This window comes from Tachyglossus aculeatus, chromosome X1 (genome assembly GCF_015852505.1).
Source record: "Tachyglossus aculeatus isolate mTacAcu1 chromosome X1, mTacAcu1.pri, whole genome shotgun sequence".
Classification (NCBI taxonomy): domain Eukaryota; kingdom Metazoa; phylum Chordata; class Mammalia; order Monotremata; family Tachyglossidae; genus Tachyglossus; species Tachyglossus aculeatus.
This window is the reverse complement of record NC_052101.1, coordinates 107,647,478-107,661,227: the sequence shown is the minus strand read 5'-3', so window position 1 is coordinate 107,661,227 and position 13,750 is coordinate 107,647,478. Positions and strand designations below refer to the sequence as shown.

At 44.4% G+C, this 13,750-nt stretch overlaps 1 protein-coding gene across 1 annotated transcript in view; it reads right to left on the bottom strand.

The window, feature by feature from the left end:
- VGLL4 (vestigial like family member 4) overlaps window positions 1-13,750 on the bottom strand; it is a 164,154-nt gene that overhangs the window by 141,403 nt on the left and 9,001 nt on the right. The window contains exon 2 of the mRNA XM_038772310.1: window positions 13,226-13,305. Within this exon, the coding sequence (XP_038628238.1) occupies window positions 13,226-13,289 (64 nt within the window). The 5' untranslated portion in view covers window positions 13,290-13,305. The remainder of the gene's footprint in view (window positions 1-13,225; window positions 13,306-13,750) is intronic.

Below are 13,750 nucleotides of genomic sequence, written 5' to 3'. Positions count from 1 at the left end.
TAAAGACATTGGTCCTCTGAGAAAACTGGTTCCATTTTGTGTTTTAAGACATGGTTTTCAGGTACTAATTGTGCTTTAAGTCTAAGGATTGCCTGAATTGAATTTTCATCAGTTTATGCCTGCATGCCTCCTCCATCAGACTGCAAGTTCCCAAGTGCAGAGATCATGTTTTACATTTATTCTGCATGACACCCACCCCTCACCTCCCCTTCCCCTCAGCCTCAGTTTCTTCATCTGCAAAATGGGGATTCAATAATACCTGTTCTCAATCCCATTTAGCCTGTGAGACCCATCTGGGACAGGGACTATCTTGTATTATCATCTTGCATCTAGCCACCCCAGTGCTCATCAGACAATAAGTGCTTAACAGCTATCACAATAACTTTTATGATCATTTTGGGCAATGGAGAGTTGATGCAATGTATTTGAATGATAAATTCCGATTACTCTAAATTTTAAGGGAGACCTCTAAAGTTGCCAACTGCCTCAAAAACATTCCTTATCTCAGAAAAATAGACTTCCAGGGAGTCAGGGGATACTTACAGATAGATCTTGTCCCCCTAAAGCCAAACCATCACACGCTAGTTTTGAACCTTTACAGTTGTCCTGTATACTTGAAGACAAAGCTATTGGCAGTGAAATGTACATTTGGTGAATACCCTAGCCATGGTTTGCCATTTTGGAGAAGAGGCTTCATTTGTGAGTGAAAGTCAACAGCAGAAATTCACTGTTTCTGAATTAGAATTAATTAGGAACCGACTAATTTGAATAGACTCAAGTGAAGGCGAGATCGAAATAAAGATTGTCCAAATCGTACATTGATTTCCACCGACTTGGCCACATAATAATAATGGTATTTGTTAAGCGCTTACTACGTGCCAAGCACTGTTCTAAGCACTGGGGTAGATACAAGGTAATCAGATTCTCCCATGTGGGGCTCACGGTCTTAATCCCCATTTTACAGATGAGGTAACTGAGGCCCAGAGAAGTTGAGTGACTTGCCCAGAGTCACACAGCTGATGAATGGCAGAGCCGGGATTGGAATCCACGACCTCTGACTCCCAAGCCCACGCTCCTTCCACTAAGCCACGCTGCTTCTCTTCTGTTTCTCACATGAAGATGCTGAACACATTATCATCTACATGAAGCTGAAATTCTCTCTTCCACCCACAAGAGCTATGATTGGCTCGGAGCTTGGTCTCAAGCAGTGATTTGTACTTTCCAAGCACTTAGTACAGTGCTCTGCACACAGTAAGCGCTCAATAAATGCGATTGAATGAATTGGCTGGGAGGGCTGGGGCACAGGAGGAGCTGGAGCAATTGGCTGGGGCTGGGGGAAAGGGGTAGTGGAAAGAAAGATGGAAGAGCAGAGGGCAGGGGGATGTAAGATCAGAGCATGGAACTATCAGGACAGCTGCTGGAGGGAAATGGGGTTGAGCTAATCCCAGAGGTGAAGCCCACCGTGGAAGGGGCCTGGACTTCCATGGAAACATGGTGGGGTGTAATGGGAGGAGGGAGGGAAGGGCCAAGAGCAGGGTCACTTGGGTGCAGACTGGGTGTTTCTGCTAGTTTAGCTATATCGCCTTATCTCCCTCCTACCATTCCTCTCCAAACTCCTTGAATGACTCGTCTACACGCGCAGCCTCGAATGCCTCAACGCAAACTCTCTCCTCGACCCCCTCCAATCTGGCTTCCGTCCCCTACATTCCACGGAAACTGCCCTCTCAAAGGTCACCAATGACCTCCTGCTTGCCAAATCCAACGGCTCATACTCTATCCTAATCCTCCTTGACCTCTCAGCTGCCTTCGACACTGTGGACCACCCGCTTCTCCTCAACACGCTATCCAACCTTGTCTTCACAGACTCTGTCCTCTCTGGTTCTCCTCTTAGTCTCTTTTGTGGGCTCCTCCTCCTCCTCCCCCTCTCATCCCTTCACTGTAGGGGTTCCTCAAGGGTCAGTTCTTGGTCCCCTTCTGTTCTCTATATACACTCACTCCCTTGGTGAACTCATTCACTCCCACGGCTTCAACTATCATCTCTACGCTGATGACACCCAAATCTACATCTCTGCCCCTGCTCTCTCTCCCTCCCTCCCTCCAGGCTCGCATCTCCTCCTGCCTTCAGGACATCTCTATCTGGATGTCTGCCCACCATCTAAAACTCAATATGTCCAACACTGAACTCCTTATCTTCCCTCCCAAACCCTGCCCTCTCCCTGACTTTCACATCACTGTTGACGGCACTTACCATCCTTCCCATCTCACAAGCCCGCAAACTTGGTGTCATCCTCGACTCCACTCTCTCGTTCACCGCTCACATCCAATCCATCACGAAAACCTGCCGGTCTCACCTCTGCAACGTCGCCAAGATCTGCCCTTTCCTCTCCATCCAAATCGCTACCCTGCTCGTTCAAGCTCTCATCCTATCCTGACTGGATTACTGCATCAGCCTCCTCTCTGATCTCCCATCCTCCTGTCTCTCCCCACTTCAAGCTATACATCACGCTGCTGCCCGGATCGTCTTTGTGCAGAAACGCTCTGGGCATGTTACTCCCCTCCTCAAAAATCTCCAGTGGCTACCAATCAACCTACACATCAGGCAAAAACTCCTCACCCTCCGCTTCAAGGCTCTCCATACCTCGCCCCCTCCTACCTCCCGTCCCTTCTTTCCTTCTACAGCCCAGCCCGCACCCTCCGCTACTCTGTAGCTAACCTCCTCACTGTGCCTCGTTCTCGCCTGTCCCACCGTCGACCCCCGGCCCATATCCTCCCCCTGGCCTGGAATGCCCTCCCTCCGCACATCCGCCAAGCTAGCTCTCTTCCTCCTTTCAAAGCCCTACTGAGAGCTCACCTCCTCCAGGAGGCCTTCCCAGACTGAGCCCCCTCCTTCCTCTCCCCCGCCTTACCTCCTTCCCCTCCCCACAGTACCTGTATATATGTATATATGTTTACACATATTTATTACTCCATTTATTTTACTTGTACATATTTATTCTATCTATTTTATTTTGTTAATATGTTTTGTTTTGTTGTCTGTCTCCCCCTTCTAGGCTGTGAGCCCGCTGTTGGATAGGGACCGTCTCTATATGTTGCCAACTTGTACTCCCAAGCGCTTAGTACAGTGCTCTGCACACATTAAGTGCTCAATAAATACGATTGAATGAATGAATGAATGAATAGTGAGATGACTGGAAAAATCTTCACTGTCAGTACTAACCTAGAAGATCAAAAAATCACATTTTTCTTAATGGCAAACACTTTCCTACAAACTAGATAACGCCAGCTCTTTTTTCTACTGCAGCACCTGTTCTCCCCATGAAACGATCTGTATCACCTGTGTCTAAAGCCCCTAATAAATAATAAATAATGATGATATTTGTTAAGCGTTTACTATGTGCCAAGCACTGTTCTAAGCGCTGGGGTAGATACAAGGTAATCAGGTTGTCCCACGTGGGGCTCACAGTCTTAATCCCTATTTTACAGATGAGGTAACTGAGGCACAGAGAAGTTAAGTGGCTTGCCCAAGGTCACAAAGCAGACAAGTGGCGGAGCCAGGATTAGAACCAACGTCCTCTGACTCCCAAGCCTGTGGTCTTTCCACTAAGCCAAGCTGCTTCTACTCAGCATCTCCTGAAGCATATCTCAATGCAACTGGGATGAAGGAAGGCAACTGGACAATAAAGAGAAGTAGAAATAAAGTTTGGTTTTAAGGCCTTCACTTAAGCTAAAATGAAAATATTTTGAACCCCATGGGAAAAAAAAATTGTTTTCAGGATGTGAACTAATCTGCAGAACTAAAACTATTCATCTGGAGATGAGAAAATTAATCTCCTATGAAGAGAAAATGATCCCAAAGCCTTAGATTATACTGGAGTGTGTAAAGCACACACACTATAATGGAAGAGCTTATATACAACTAATGATTCACCTAGGTCAACAAACAAAAAAACTACAAGTCTAACCACTCGAAGACTAGAGAAAAAGTATTTTTATAGGATGCAATAATAGCCCAATACCTACTCTCCCATACGATTTTGCTGTGTTTTTGTTAGTTATTTTTTTTTTTTTACATCAGCCTGACCACAAGACTCCCAGCAGAGCCCTGGGCTTCAATAGCCATGAGAAGTTCCAGACTTGTTTTTGTAAGGATAGAATCATCCAGGAACCTTTGTCATGTTGAATGTCAAGCAGCTGCTAGAAAAAATCCTACAAGGGAAACTTTCACTCTCCGTACATCTTAGTAGCAGTCCTTTCTGTGTGAGAATTTTAAAAAAGGAGAAATTCGTAAGTTCAGGAGGTGTAATCTTAGGCCACTATATTTTTGTTAAGGAATCAAACAGAACAGAGCACAACTTTCAACCCTCAAAGATCTTTATGAGGAAAAATTTTAATATCCACAGTACTTCGCACATAGTAAGCGCTTAACAAATACCATCATTTTTATTATTATTATTAACCACATTATATAGAAGGATGCATCATTTCCACAAAACCTTCAACGGTTCGGTCAAAAGACAAAACGGATTCTTCCAATCCCAAGTGTTATGGTTATGACACAGTACATTTCCTTTAGAGTATGTTTTCATTTAACTTCTTTTTCAATGAATTTGTTATTACCTTAGTCTCTGAGAAGGCTATGTTTTTTTTTCCTTCCCTACAAGAAGAAAATCTAAAACAATACAGGTTAGCAAGAATATTGGTACATCTACTCCATAAATTTGCAATGTGACCCTTCCATTTCAAACTGCTTTCAAATATATGGCTCTATAAAATTCCTTAAAAACCTGAAAAGCATTCTGGGAAGACAGTCAAAAGTTGGGTACGTAGAGGTCAGGGTATAAAACCTACATTTTTAGCCATAGAGCAACTGACTGACAGTAAATTTCCACTGCAAGATGAAAAAGGCAATGGAAAGTTGCAAAGTCACAGGCCAAAGAATCCTTCAGTATGTTGTCCAATTTATAAACACCAGGGTTCTGTGCATCAGCATTGACCACAATTAGGTTTCATGCACACTATACTGCAGAGACAAACTGTTTCAAAGGTAAATATCTAAATACTGTTTCGTTAAGGTATTTTAGAGAGGGTCGGCTTTTTAGAATGCAGAGCATCCTTTGAACAATTACAAAAAAATAGCACCACTCCCCATGGTGATGTACTGATGAAATTCTTCCCGCTTATTTCATAGTGCCTACTTCCAGCACTGTGAACAGCTGCTCAAAAGCAGCAGACTTTCAATGCCCTTTTCCCTCACCACTGGCAACCACTCTAATCGGGACCAAAGCTTCAAGGTGATTGGTTAGGAATGACATCACTGTATTGGGTTTTTTTCCACAAGCAGTAAAGAACTTGTAGCACTCATAATAAGCAAATAATGGCAATTCCTTTAGAAGTTGTTCCCCTTTGCTTTTGGAAGAGTAAGTCCCTGCGGAGAATACTTGTTCTCGTTAACTAAATCTATTTAGCTATATGCCCTGCTCAGAAAATGGGGCATCATTACACCATAGGTGGAACTAAGTTTGACTGGCAAACACTTATTCAGAATTTACATTACGAGCAGTAGTGTTAGCATGCTCAAATGCCCATTCATAGCTAACTTTTGGAACAGAAATATTAACCAGATCTTCCTAGGAAATAAAATTTGATAGTATGAGCCGGGTTTCTGCTATTTAAAGAAAAAATCAAGTGGAGAGAAAAGGGGGGAGGAGGAAGATAGCCGGTGTGGGCAGGGATTGTCTGTCTTTATTGCTGAAGTGTATTTCCCAAGCGCTTAGTACAGTCCTTTGCACACAGTAAGCACTCAATAAATACGATTGAATGAATGAATACGACACCAGAAGACACACACACACCGCCCCCCCCCCAAAGCGTGCATGCACAACTGCCAGCACAATTGACCTAATCAAAGAGGGCAGTCACTTGTAAAGTCACTGCAAACAGTGCACAGTGCAAACACATTGCTATAAAGTTCAACTGTATTGACATAGGTGCAGCAGCATGAAACATGACAGATTTGTTTAAAGAAAATAATTTAGTCTAGGAAATTGGAATGGTTGAGTGCAGTCATTCTTTGTTCATGTGCTACAATTTGAATGGATGCTAAAAAAATAAGACACCCTACATTTGTGAAAATATTTTACAATCTCTGGGGAACAGTGGGTAAGGAGATAAAAGTCAGTTTGTTGTCCTTTGCATTCAAAGATAATTGCCCTTGGCAGTGAAATTGACTTAGGGGTGTGAGAATGGCTGAAAAGACAGATTTCTGATCCCACTGGGAAGGGAAGGAATGGGGCACCAAAGGGGAACGGGATGATGGGAGGGAAGCGATGACTCAGTGACTCTGCCACCACTGCCATCTTCTTCCACTCCAGCACAGGCCTGGCAGCCTGACCCAGGACACGCGATTCTGCGGCCGGTGGGAGTGACAATCAAAACAGTGGCGGCAGAATACTTCAGGATGGGCCAAGCGAGCCGGAGCCAATGCCCCCATGCCACCTCCACCCAAATCGAAGTAGCAGTGGGTCCAGACAGGCCAATGTTGGGCCCTTCTTGGAGAGTTTCTGGCAGAATTGGAAACACATCATTCTGGCTGCACTGGAAACTCCCAGAATTGTCACAGTGGTGACAGTGGCAGCAACCACTGCTGTCACCAAAGAGGAAGAGGTGGGTGCCCTCTTCCTCCTCCCTGCTACGTCTCCTTCAACCCCACTGCTGAGAGAGTTGTGGGACCGCTTCCCACAAATGGAACCCTAATGGGTCCTTCTCTAGGCCTTTCAGATGGCAGGACAGAACACCAGAAGTGTGAGCTTCCCTTATAATAGAGATCATCTGGTCATCTTACTCACAGTCCCTAAGCAATCAATCACATTTTTTATGCTATTTGTTAAGTGCTTACTTTTACGCCAGGCATTGTACTAAGCGCTGGGGTAGGTATAAGATAATCAAGTTGGATGCAGTCCACGTCCCAGATAGGGCTCACAGTCTTAATCTTCATTTTACAGATGAGGTAACTGGGGCACAGAAGTTAAGTGACTCTCCCAAGGTCACACAGCAGACAAGAGGCAGAGCTGGGATGAGAACCCGGGTCCTTTTGGGTTTGTTGAGCACTTATTGGGTACAGAGCACTGTACTACACCCTTGGAAAAGTACAGAGTTGGAAGACAGGTTCCCTGTCCACAAGAAGTTACAGTCTAAAGAGGGAGACAGACATTAAAATAATTTACAGATACAGATTTACAGATAAATGATGAATAAAGAAACGTTCAGGACATGTCACTCCCCCTTCTCAAAATCTGCAGTGGTTGCCTATCCACCTCCTTATCAAACAAAAACTCCTCACCACTGGCCTTAAAGCTCTCCATCACCTTGCCCCCTCCTACTTCACCTCACTTCTCTCCTTCTACAACCCAACCCACACACTTCACTCCTCTGGCGCTAATCTTCTCACTGTGCCTTCATCTCGCCTGTCTCGCCTTCGAACCCTGGCCCACATCCTACGGAAAGCCCTCTCTCCTCAAATCTGCCAGACAAAGCCTCCCCCGCTTCAAAGCCTTACTGAAGGCACATCTTCTCCAAGAGGCCTTCCCAGACTAAGCCCCACTTTTCCTCATCTCCCAAGCCCTAGGTGGGGCAGGGGTTGTGTCTCATCTGATTAATAACTTGTATCTGCTTCAGTGCTTAGTACAGTGCTTGGCATGTAGCAAGCATTTTAATATCACAATTATTACTATTGTTTTAACTTTGTTCTTTAGTCACCTAAGAGGTTATTGTCTCACTTTGTGCTATTTACTGTTTCTACAGAGCGATCCTGGGCTAAGTTTTTTTTATTCTCCTCTTGGCAACAAGGCTGCCAATTTTCTATTTTGCAAACTAAAGGGTGCTGAGGGGTGTAAGGGGGAAAGGAACAGGAGAGGAGAGAAAAGTAAGAGGGCAATTTACAGCAGTTTATTTTTTATTTTCACTATATTCTCCCAAGTGCCTAGTATATTGCTCTCAACGCAGTAGGTTTCAATGAATAAATAAATGCATTTACCTCCCTCGTGCATTATATACTGTAATGATAAATGTCATTAAACCACTTTAATCTTTACAAAAGTAATTCAAAACATAACATCATAATATTAAATGAGTTGTAATATAATTTGGCACATAGTAAATGCTTAACAAATACCACAGTTATGATTATGAGTCTTTGCAGGAGGCAGTAGAAGCAGAAATTTGTTCTGCTGACTGTGGTAGTGATTTTTCAACTTTGGTGAAGAAATTGTCCAATTTATGTTGAACAGCAGTCTTCTCTTTTCATAAAGCACCTTGAAGCAGGCCCCACTTTTTTATGGCATTTGTTAAGCATTTATTTCAATCAATCAATCAATCAATCGTATTTATTGAGCGCTTACTGTGTGCAGAGCACTGTATTACGTGCTTGGGAAGTACAAGTTGGCAACATATAGAGACAGTCCCTACCCAACAGTGGGCTCACGGTCTAAAAGGGGGAGACAAAGAACAAAACCAAACATACTAACAAAACAAAATAAATAGAATAGATATGTACAAGTAAAATAAATAGAGTAATAAATATGTACAAACATATATACATATATACAGGTGCTGTGGGGAAGGGAAGGAGGTAAGATGGGGGGGATGGAGAGGGGGACAAGGGGGGAATTTGTTAAGCCAGGCACTTGGACAATGTCCCTGTCCCACAAAGGGTTCTCAGTCTTAACCCCTATTTTACAGATGAGGAAACTGAGGCCCAGAGAAGTTTTGTGACTTGTCCAAGGTCACACAGCAGACAAGTGGTGGAGCCGGGATTAGAACCCAGGTCCTCTGACACCCAGATCCGTGCTCTTTCCACTAGGCCACTCTACTTCTCACTTCTGAACATATTTGTTAAGCACTCACTCTGTGCCAGGGACTGTACTAAGTGCTGGGTTAGATACAAGCTAATCAGGTTGGACACTGTCCCTGTCCCACAAGGACTCACAGTCTTAACCCCTATTTTACAGATGAGGAAACTAAGGTCCAGATAAGTTACATGACTTGCCCAAGGTCATACAGAGCTGGGATTAGAACCCAGCTCCTCTGACTGCCAGGCCCAAACTCTTTCCACTAAGCCGATCTGCTTCTCACTTCTGAACACTTCTCAACACCTTTGAATTCCTTTCCATTAGGGTCACCTTCGATCACGTTTAGAAGCTCATTTGCTTTCTTGAAAATTGATGGGATCCTCATCAATCCTGACATATGTCATCTTTCATTCATTCATTCAATCGTATTTATTGAGAGCTTACTGTGTGCAGAGCTCCGTATTAAGTGCTTGGAAAGTACAATTCGGCAACAAATAGAGACAATCCCTACCCAACAACGGGCTCACAGTCTAGACTGGGGAGACAGAAAACAAAACAAATAGACAGGCATCAATAGCATCGATATAAATAAATAGAACTACAGATATATACATCATTAATAAAATAAATAGAGAAATAAATATGTACATAAATACACAAGTGCTGTGGGGAGGGGATGGGGGTAGAGCAGAGGGAGGGAGTAGGGGCAATGGGGAGGAAAGGAGGAGCAGAGGAAAAAGGGGCTTAGTCTGGGAAGGCCTCCTGGAGGAGGTGGGCTTTCAGTAGGGCTTTGAAGGGGGGACGTGTGCTAGTTTGGCGGATGTGAGGAGGGAGGTCATTCTAGACCAGAGGTAGAACGGGGGCCAGGGGTCGATGGTGGGACAGGCAAGAACGAGGCACAGTGAGGAGGTTAGCAGCAGAGGAGCAGAGTGTGCAGGCTAGGCTGTAGAAGGAGAGAAGGGAGGTGAGGTAGGAGGGGGCAAGGTAATGGAGAGCTTTGAAGCCAAAAGCTCTCAATTACTGCATCAGCTGCCTCACTGACCTCCCTGCCTCCTTGCTCTCCCCTCCCTAGGCCACTCTTCACTCTGCTGCCCGTACCATTTAAAAAAAAAAAAAACTGCTGGGCACACATCTCCAGATTCCTCAAAAACCTCCAATGGTTGCCCATCCATCCATCTTCACAACGTGCAGAAACTCCTTGCTCTCAGCTTTAAGTAACTCAATCAGCTCTCTCCTCTCCCACTACAACCCAGCTCGCACACCTAGCTCCTCCAACATCAACCTATTCACTGTATTTCACCCTCAACTCTTTCACCATCAATCCCTTACTCACGGCTTCCCTCCTGCCTTGAACTCCCTTCCTCTTCACATTTGACAGACCACCACTCTGCCCATCTTCAAATAATAATAATAATAATCACTGTATTTATTAAGCGCTTACTATGTGCCAGGTACTGTTCTAAGTGGCTGGGATGGATACAAGCAAATCGGGTTGGACACAGTCCCTGTCCCATGTGGGGCTCACAGTCTCAATCCCCATTTTACAGATGAGGTAACTGAGATCCAGAGAAGTGAAGTGACTTGCCCAGCAGATAAGTGGCAGAGCCGGCATTAGAACCCATGACCTTCTGACTCTCCGGCCTACGCTGTATCCACTACGCCATGCTGCTGCTTCAAAGTCCTGCTAAAATCTTGCCTCCTCCAGGATACCTTCCCTGTCCAACCTCTCCCATTCCTACCCTATTTTCCCTCCTGCCTGTGTCACCAATGAACTTGAGTCCCTATCCCCTAAGCATGTAGGCACTTAACCTACATGCTGCTTTGAGAAGCAGCATGGCGCAGTGGAAAGAGCCCGGACTCAGGAGTCAGAGGTCATGGGTTCTAATCCCAGCTCTGCCACTTGTCAGCTGTGTGACTTTGGGCAAGTCACTTCACTTCTCTGGGCCTCAGTTACTTCATCTGTAAAATGGGGATTAAGACGGTGAGCCCCACATGGGACAACCTGATCACCTTGTATCCCCCCCAGTGCTTAGAACAGTGCCTCGCACATAGTAGGCGCTTAACAAATGCCATCATTATTTATTATTATTATTATTATTAACCCCATACATAGTACTGGCGTATATATATGCTTATAGCCGATTGCCTCTCCCACCTTTATTTTAATGTCTGTCTCCTTCACCAGACTGCAAGCCCTCTGAGGACAGGCATGGTGCCTACTTACTCTTTTGTATTAATCAATGGCACTTACTGATAACTTAATGGGGGCAGGGCACTGTACTACACGCTTGGGAAAGTATAATACGATACAGTTGGTAGACCCGATCCCTGCCCACAAAGAACGTACAGAGAGGAAGTTCAGTACAGTACGCTGAACCCAGGGAGTACTCAACTGATACTATTAATTGATTGACTGATGTGGTCCTCAATGAGATGCAATTAACTCAACACCTGCCTAGTCCATTTTTAAATTCAGCTGCTCCCCCAGTTCAATAAGTTCTTTGGCTATCTTCTCAGGAGTCTTTTGAATGCCTTGAAAATCTGACCCAAACTGCAGACAGAGTTTCTTCCAAATCTGCACACAGTAAGCGCTCAATAAATATGACTGAATGAATGACTGAATGAATGAATGAAATCTATTCACTGTGGATAGCTGACTGGGTGAGAGTGAGGAGGGATTGATTTACCTTGAGCACTGGGCCAGAATGCACCACCGGTCAGCTGTAGGCAGGAGGTTAGGTACCAAATGATCTGGGTTGTGTCTCTGGGGTGGTTGTACAGAGGTAAGGCATCAAATTATATAGGGTGTATGTGGGGGGGGCGGGGGGGAGGGGTTATACCTGTACCTTTATTGAAGCCTCAAAGGCTGGGTAGTACAATGCTTTACACACAGAAAGTGCTCAGGAAATACTGATGAATGCAAGCCAACGTGCAATCACCAGTCCATATTCTGCCAGGCACACGCTACACCCTACCGGGCTCTAAATAGTCTCGGTGGCAGGTCTGGGCCTAGAATAACACATTAAGCCAGAGTTCTTCAAAGACAACGAGCATTTATCAGGAAACTATTCAGGGTAGAGAGGTAAATCAAAGGGACTGAAATCATGATGGAGGTGTGCCAAGACACTCTTCATGATCATGACAAAATGGAGGTCTACAAAAGTCCACCCACCACACGACATGCAGACCAAGCCAAGGAACATGGACACCCAGTGGTGGGAATCCAAGTCTGAAAAGCTCCTGGACAATGCTGACTGCCGAACAAAGCAAACACATTTATTCACCACTGAAATTAGAAGGCCCTCTACCATACCACCACAAGGCTGTGACTCGTGATCCCTTACCCAAAAATCTTAAAAACACAACTGAACAAAAGAGGTTCCAATAAAAATTAAATGGCATGATTTCCCTGCAGACCTATGCTCACACATTAAAAATTATTTTTCATTTTCAGATCATTTTTGTTGTTTCTACTGGCCTAAATTGAAAAGTTACTGTATAAACAGAGTGAATGGCTGTTTCATTGAAAACAAGTAAATATTTATGATTTAGGCAGAGCTGCACCTTTGAAAATGTTTAGGTTTACTTTGATCAGAAATTACTGAACCACAAATGCCTCATAATGCACAATAATCCAAATAAGTCCTGTTCCAATCAATATAGGGCCTAATGGAAAACCGTTTATCTTCAGGAGTTTTATAACTCACAAATTTCAACATTAATCTTTCACTTATTAATCTTGCTTCTAAATACAACACACATAATTCTGCCAAATGCCATCCTACTGGAACAGAAGCAATTTCAAGTCAGAAATACAGTAACGACAGCAGGAAACTAACTGCCTCACATGGAAGCGTAAGCTCGTAACTTGGTAGAGCCTGTGCCTACTGAATTCATGGTGACTCATACAAGCACAGAAGCTTTTCCCCATGGCTCAGGGTTTTCCTGATTCGCAAACACCACTTCTGTAACCCCTTCCTTAACTTTACACCTCACCATGTGTTCTTTCTCGGAGAGTGCCCTGAATGACGAAGGCGACCTCCATACGCTTCTCTTCAACTAGTGAGAGGGTCAGTATTCATTTCACACCCAAGGGTAGCAAAACCACTGAAGAGATGAAGCATGACTAGTCAGTGGGTAAGCACATATGCCCAAAAGACGATTCCTGGCAACGAAAGGAAATGTTGGAAAGTACCGGCTGAACTTCTTGCCTTTGGAAATCAAAGCCAGAAACCCAGCCTGGAGACCGCGAAGGAAAAATGTCCAAACAAACAGCAGCCGCATTCTGAACCACAACACCGACGTGAACCAGCTTACGAAGTATGGAGTTCAAGGAACGATGGAATAGGTGAGACCCTTGAGTTCCATTGCTTACTTACGTTTTTCATCGTCAGCATGAACAAGGGATGCTGCTCTTGACAAAACATCCAGTGGAGTCTCCATTCCTGGAGACGAGATCCTGAAAGAAGCAAAACCAGGATTTCAACAGGAGGAACTGTGAGTGGAAGGAGACCGCTCCATTAATAATGGCTACCGCTCTAAACAACAATGCCTCTCAAAAAAACAAGGTCTACCAAAGTGACAAAATATGGCGATTTTGATCTGATAAAGAAGCAAAGACACTTCTATAAATTGCTTTTCCCTTCATGTGGATAAATGCAAAAGCATTTGGTCCAAGGTTAAACTTGGTGAGGAGGAGAGTTGCATTCCATTCTTTTTACTCAGCTAAGCTTCACAAATGCCAAGAAATGGCTACATTTCATTACCAGGAGAAGGGATACTGTGAATATTCATGTCCATGTGTGTGTGCTTGTAAATGTTTATGGGCATGCATAGCATGCTTGTGCACACACCCTGTAAGAAATTCTGCAGAGTTTCCAGGAGCGTAACAATACTATCCTTTC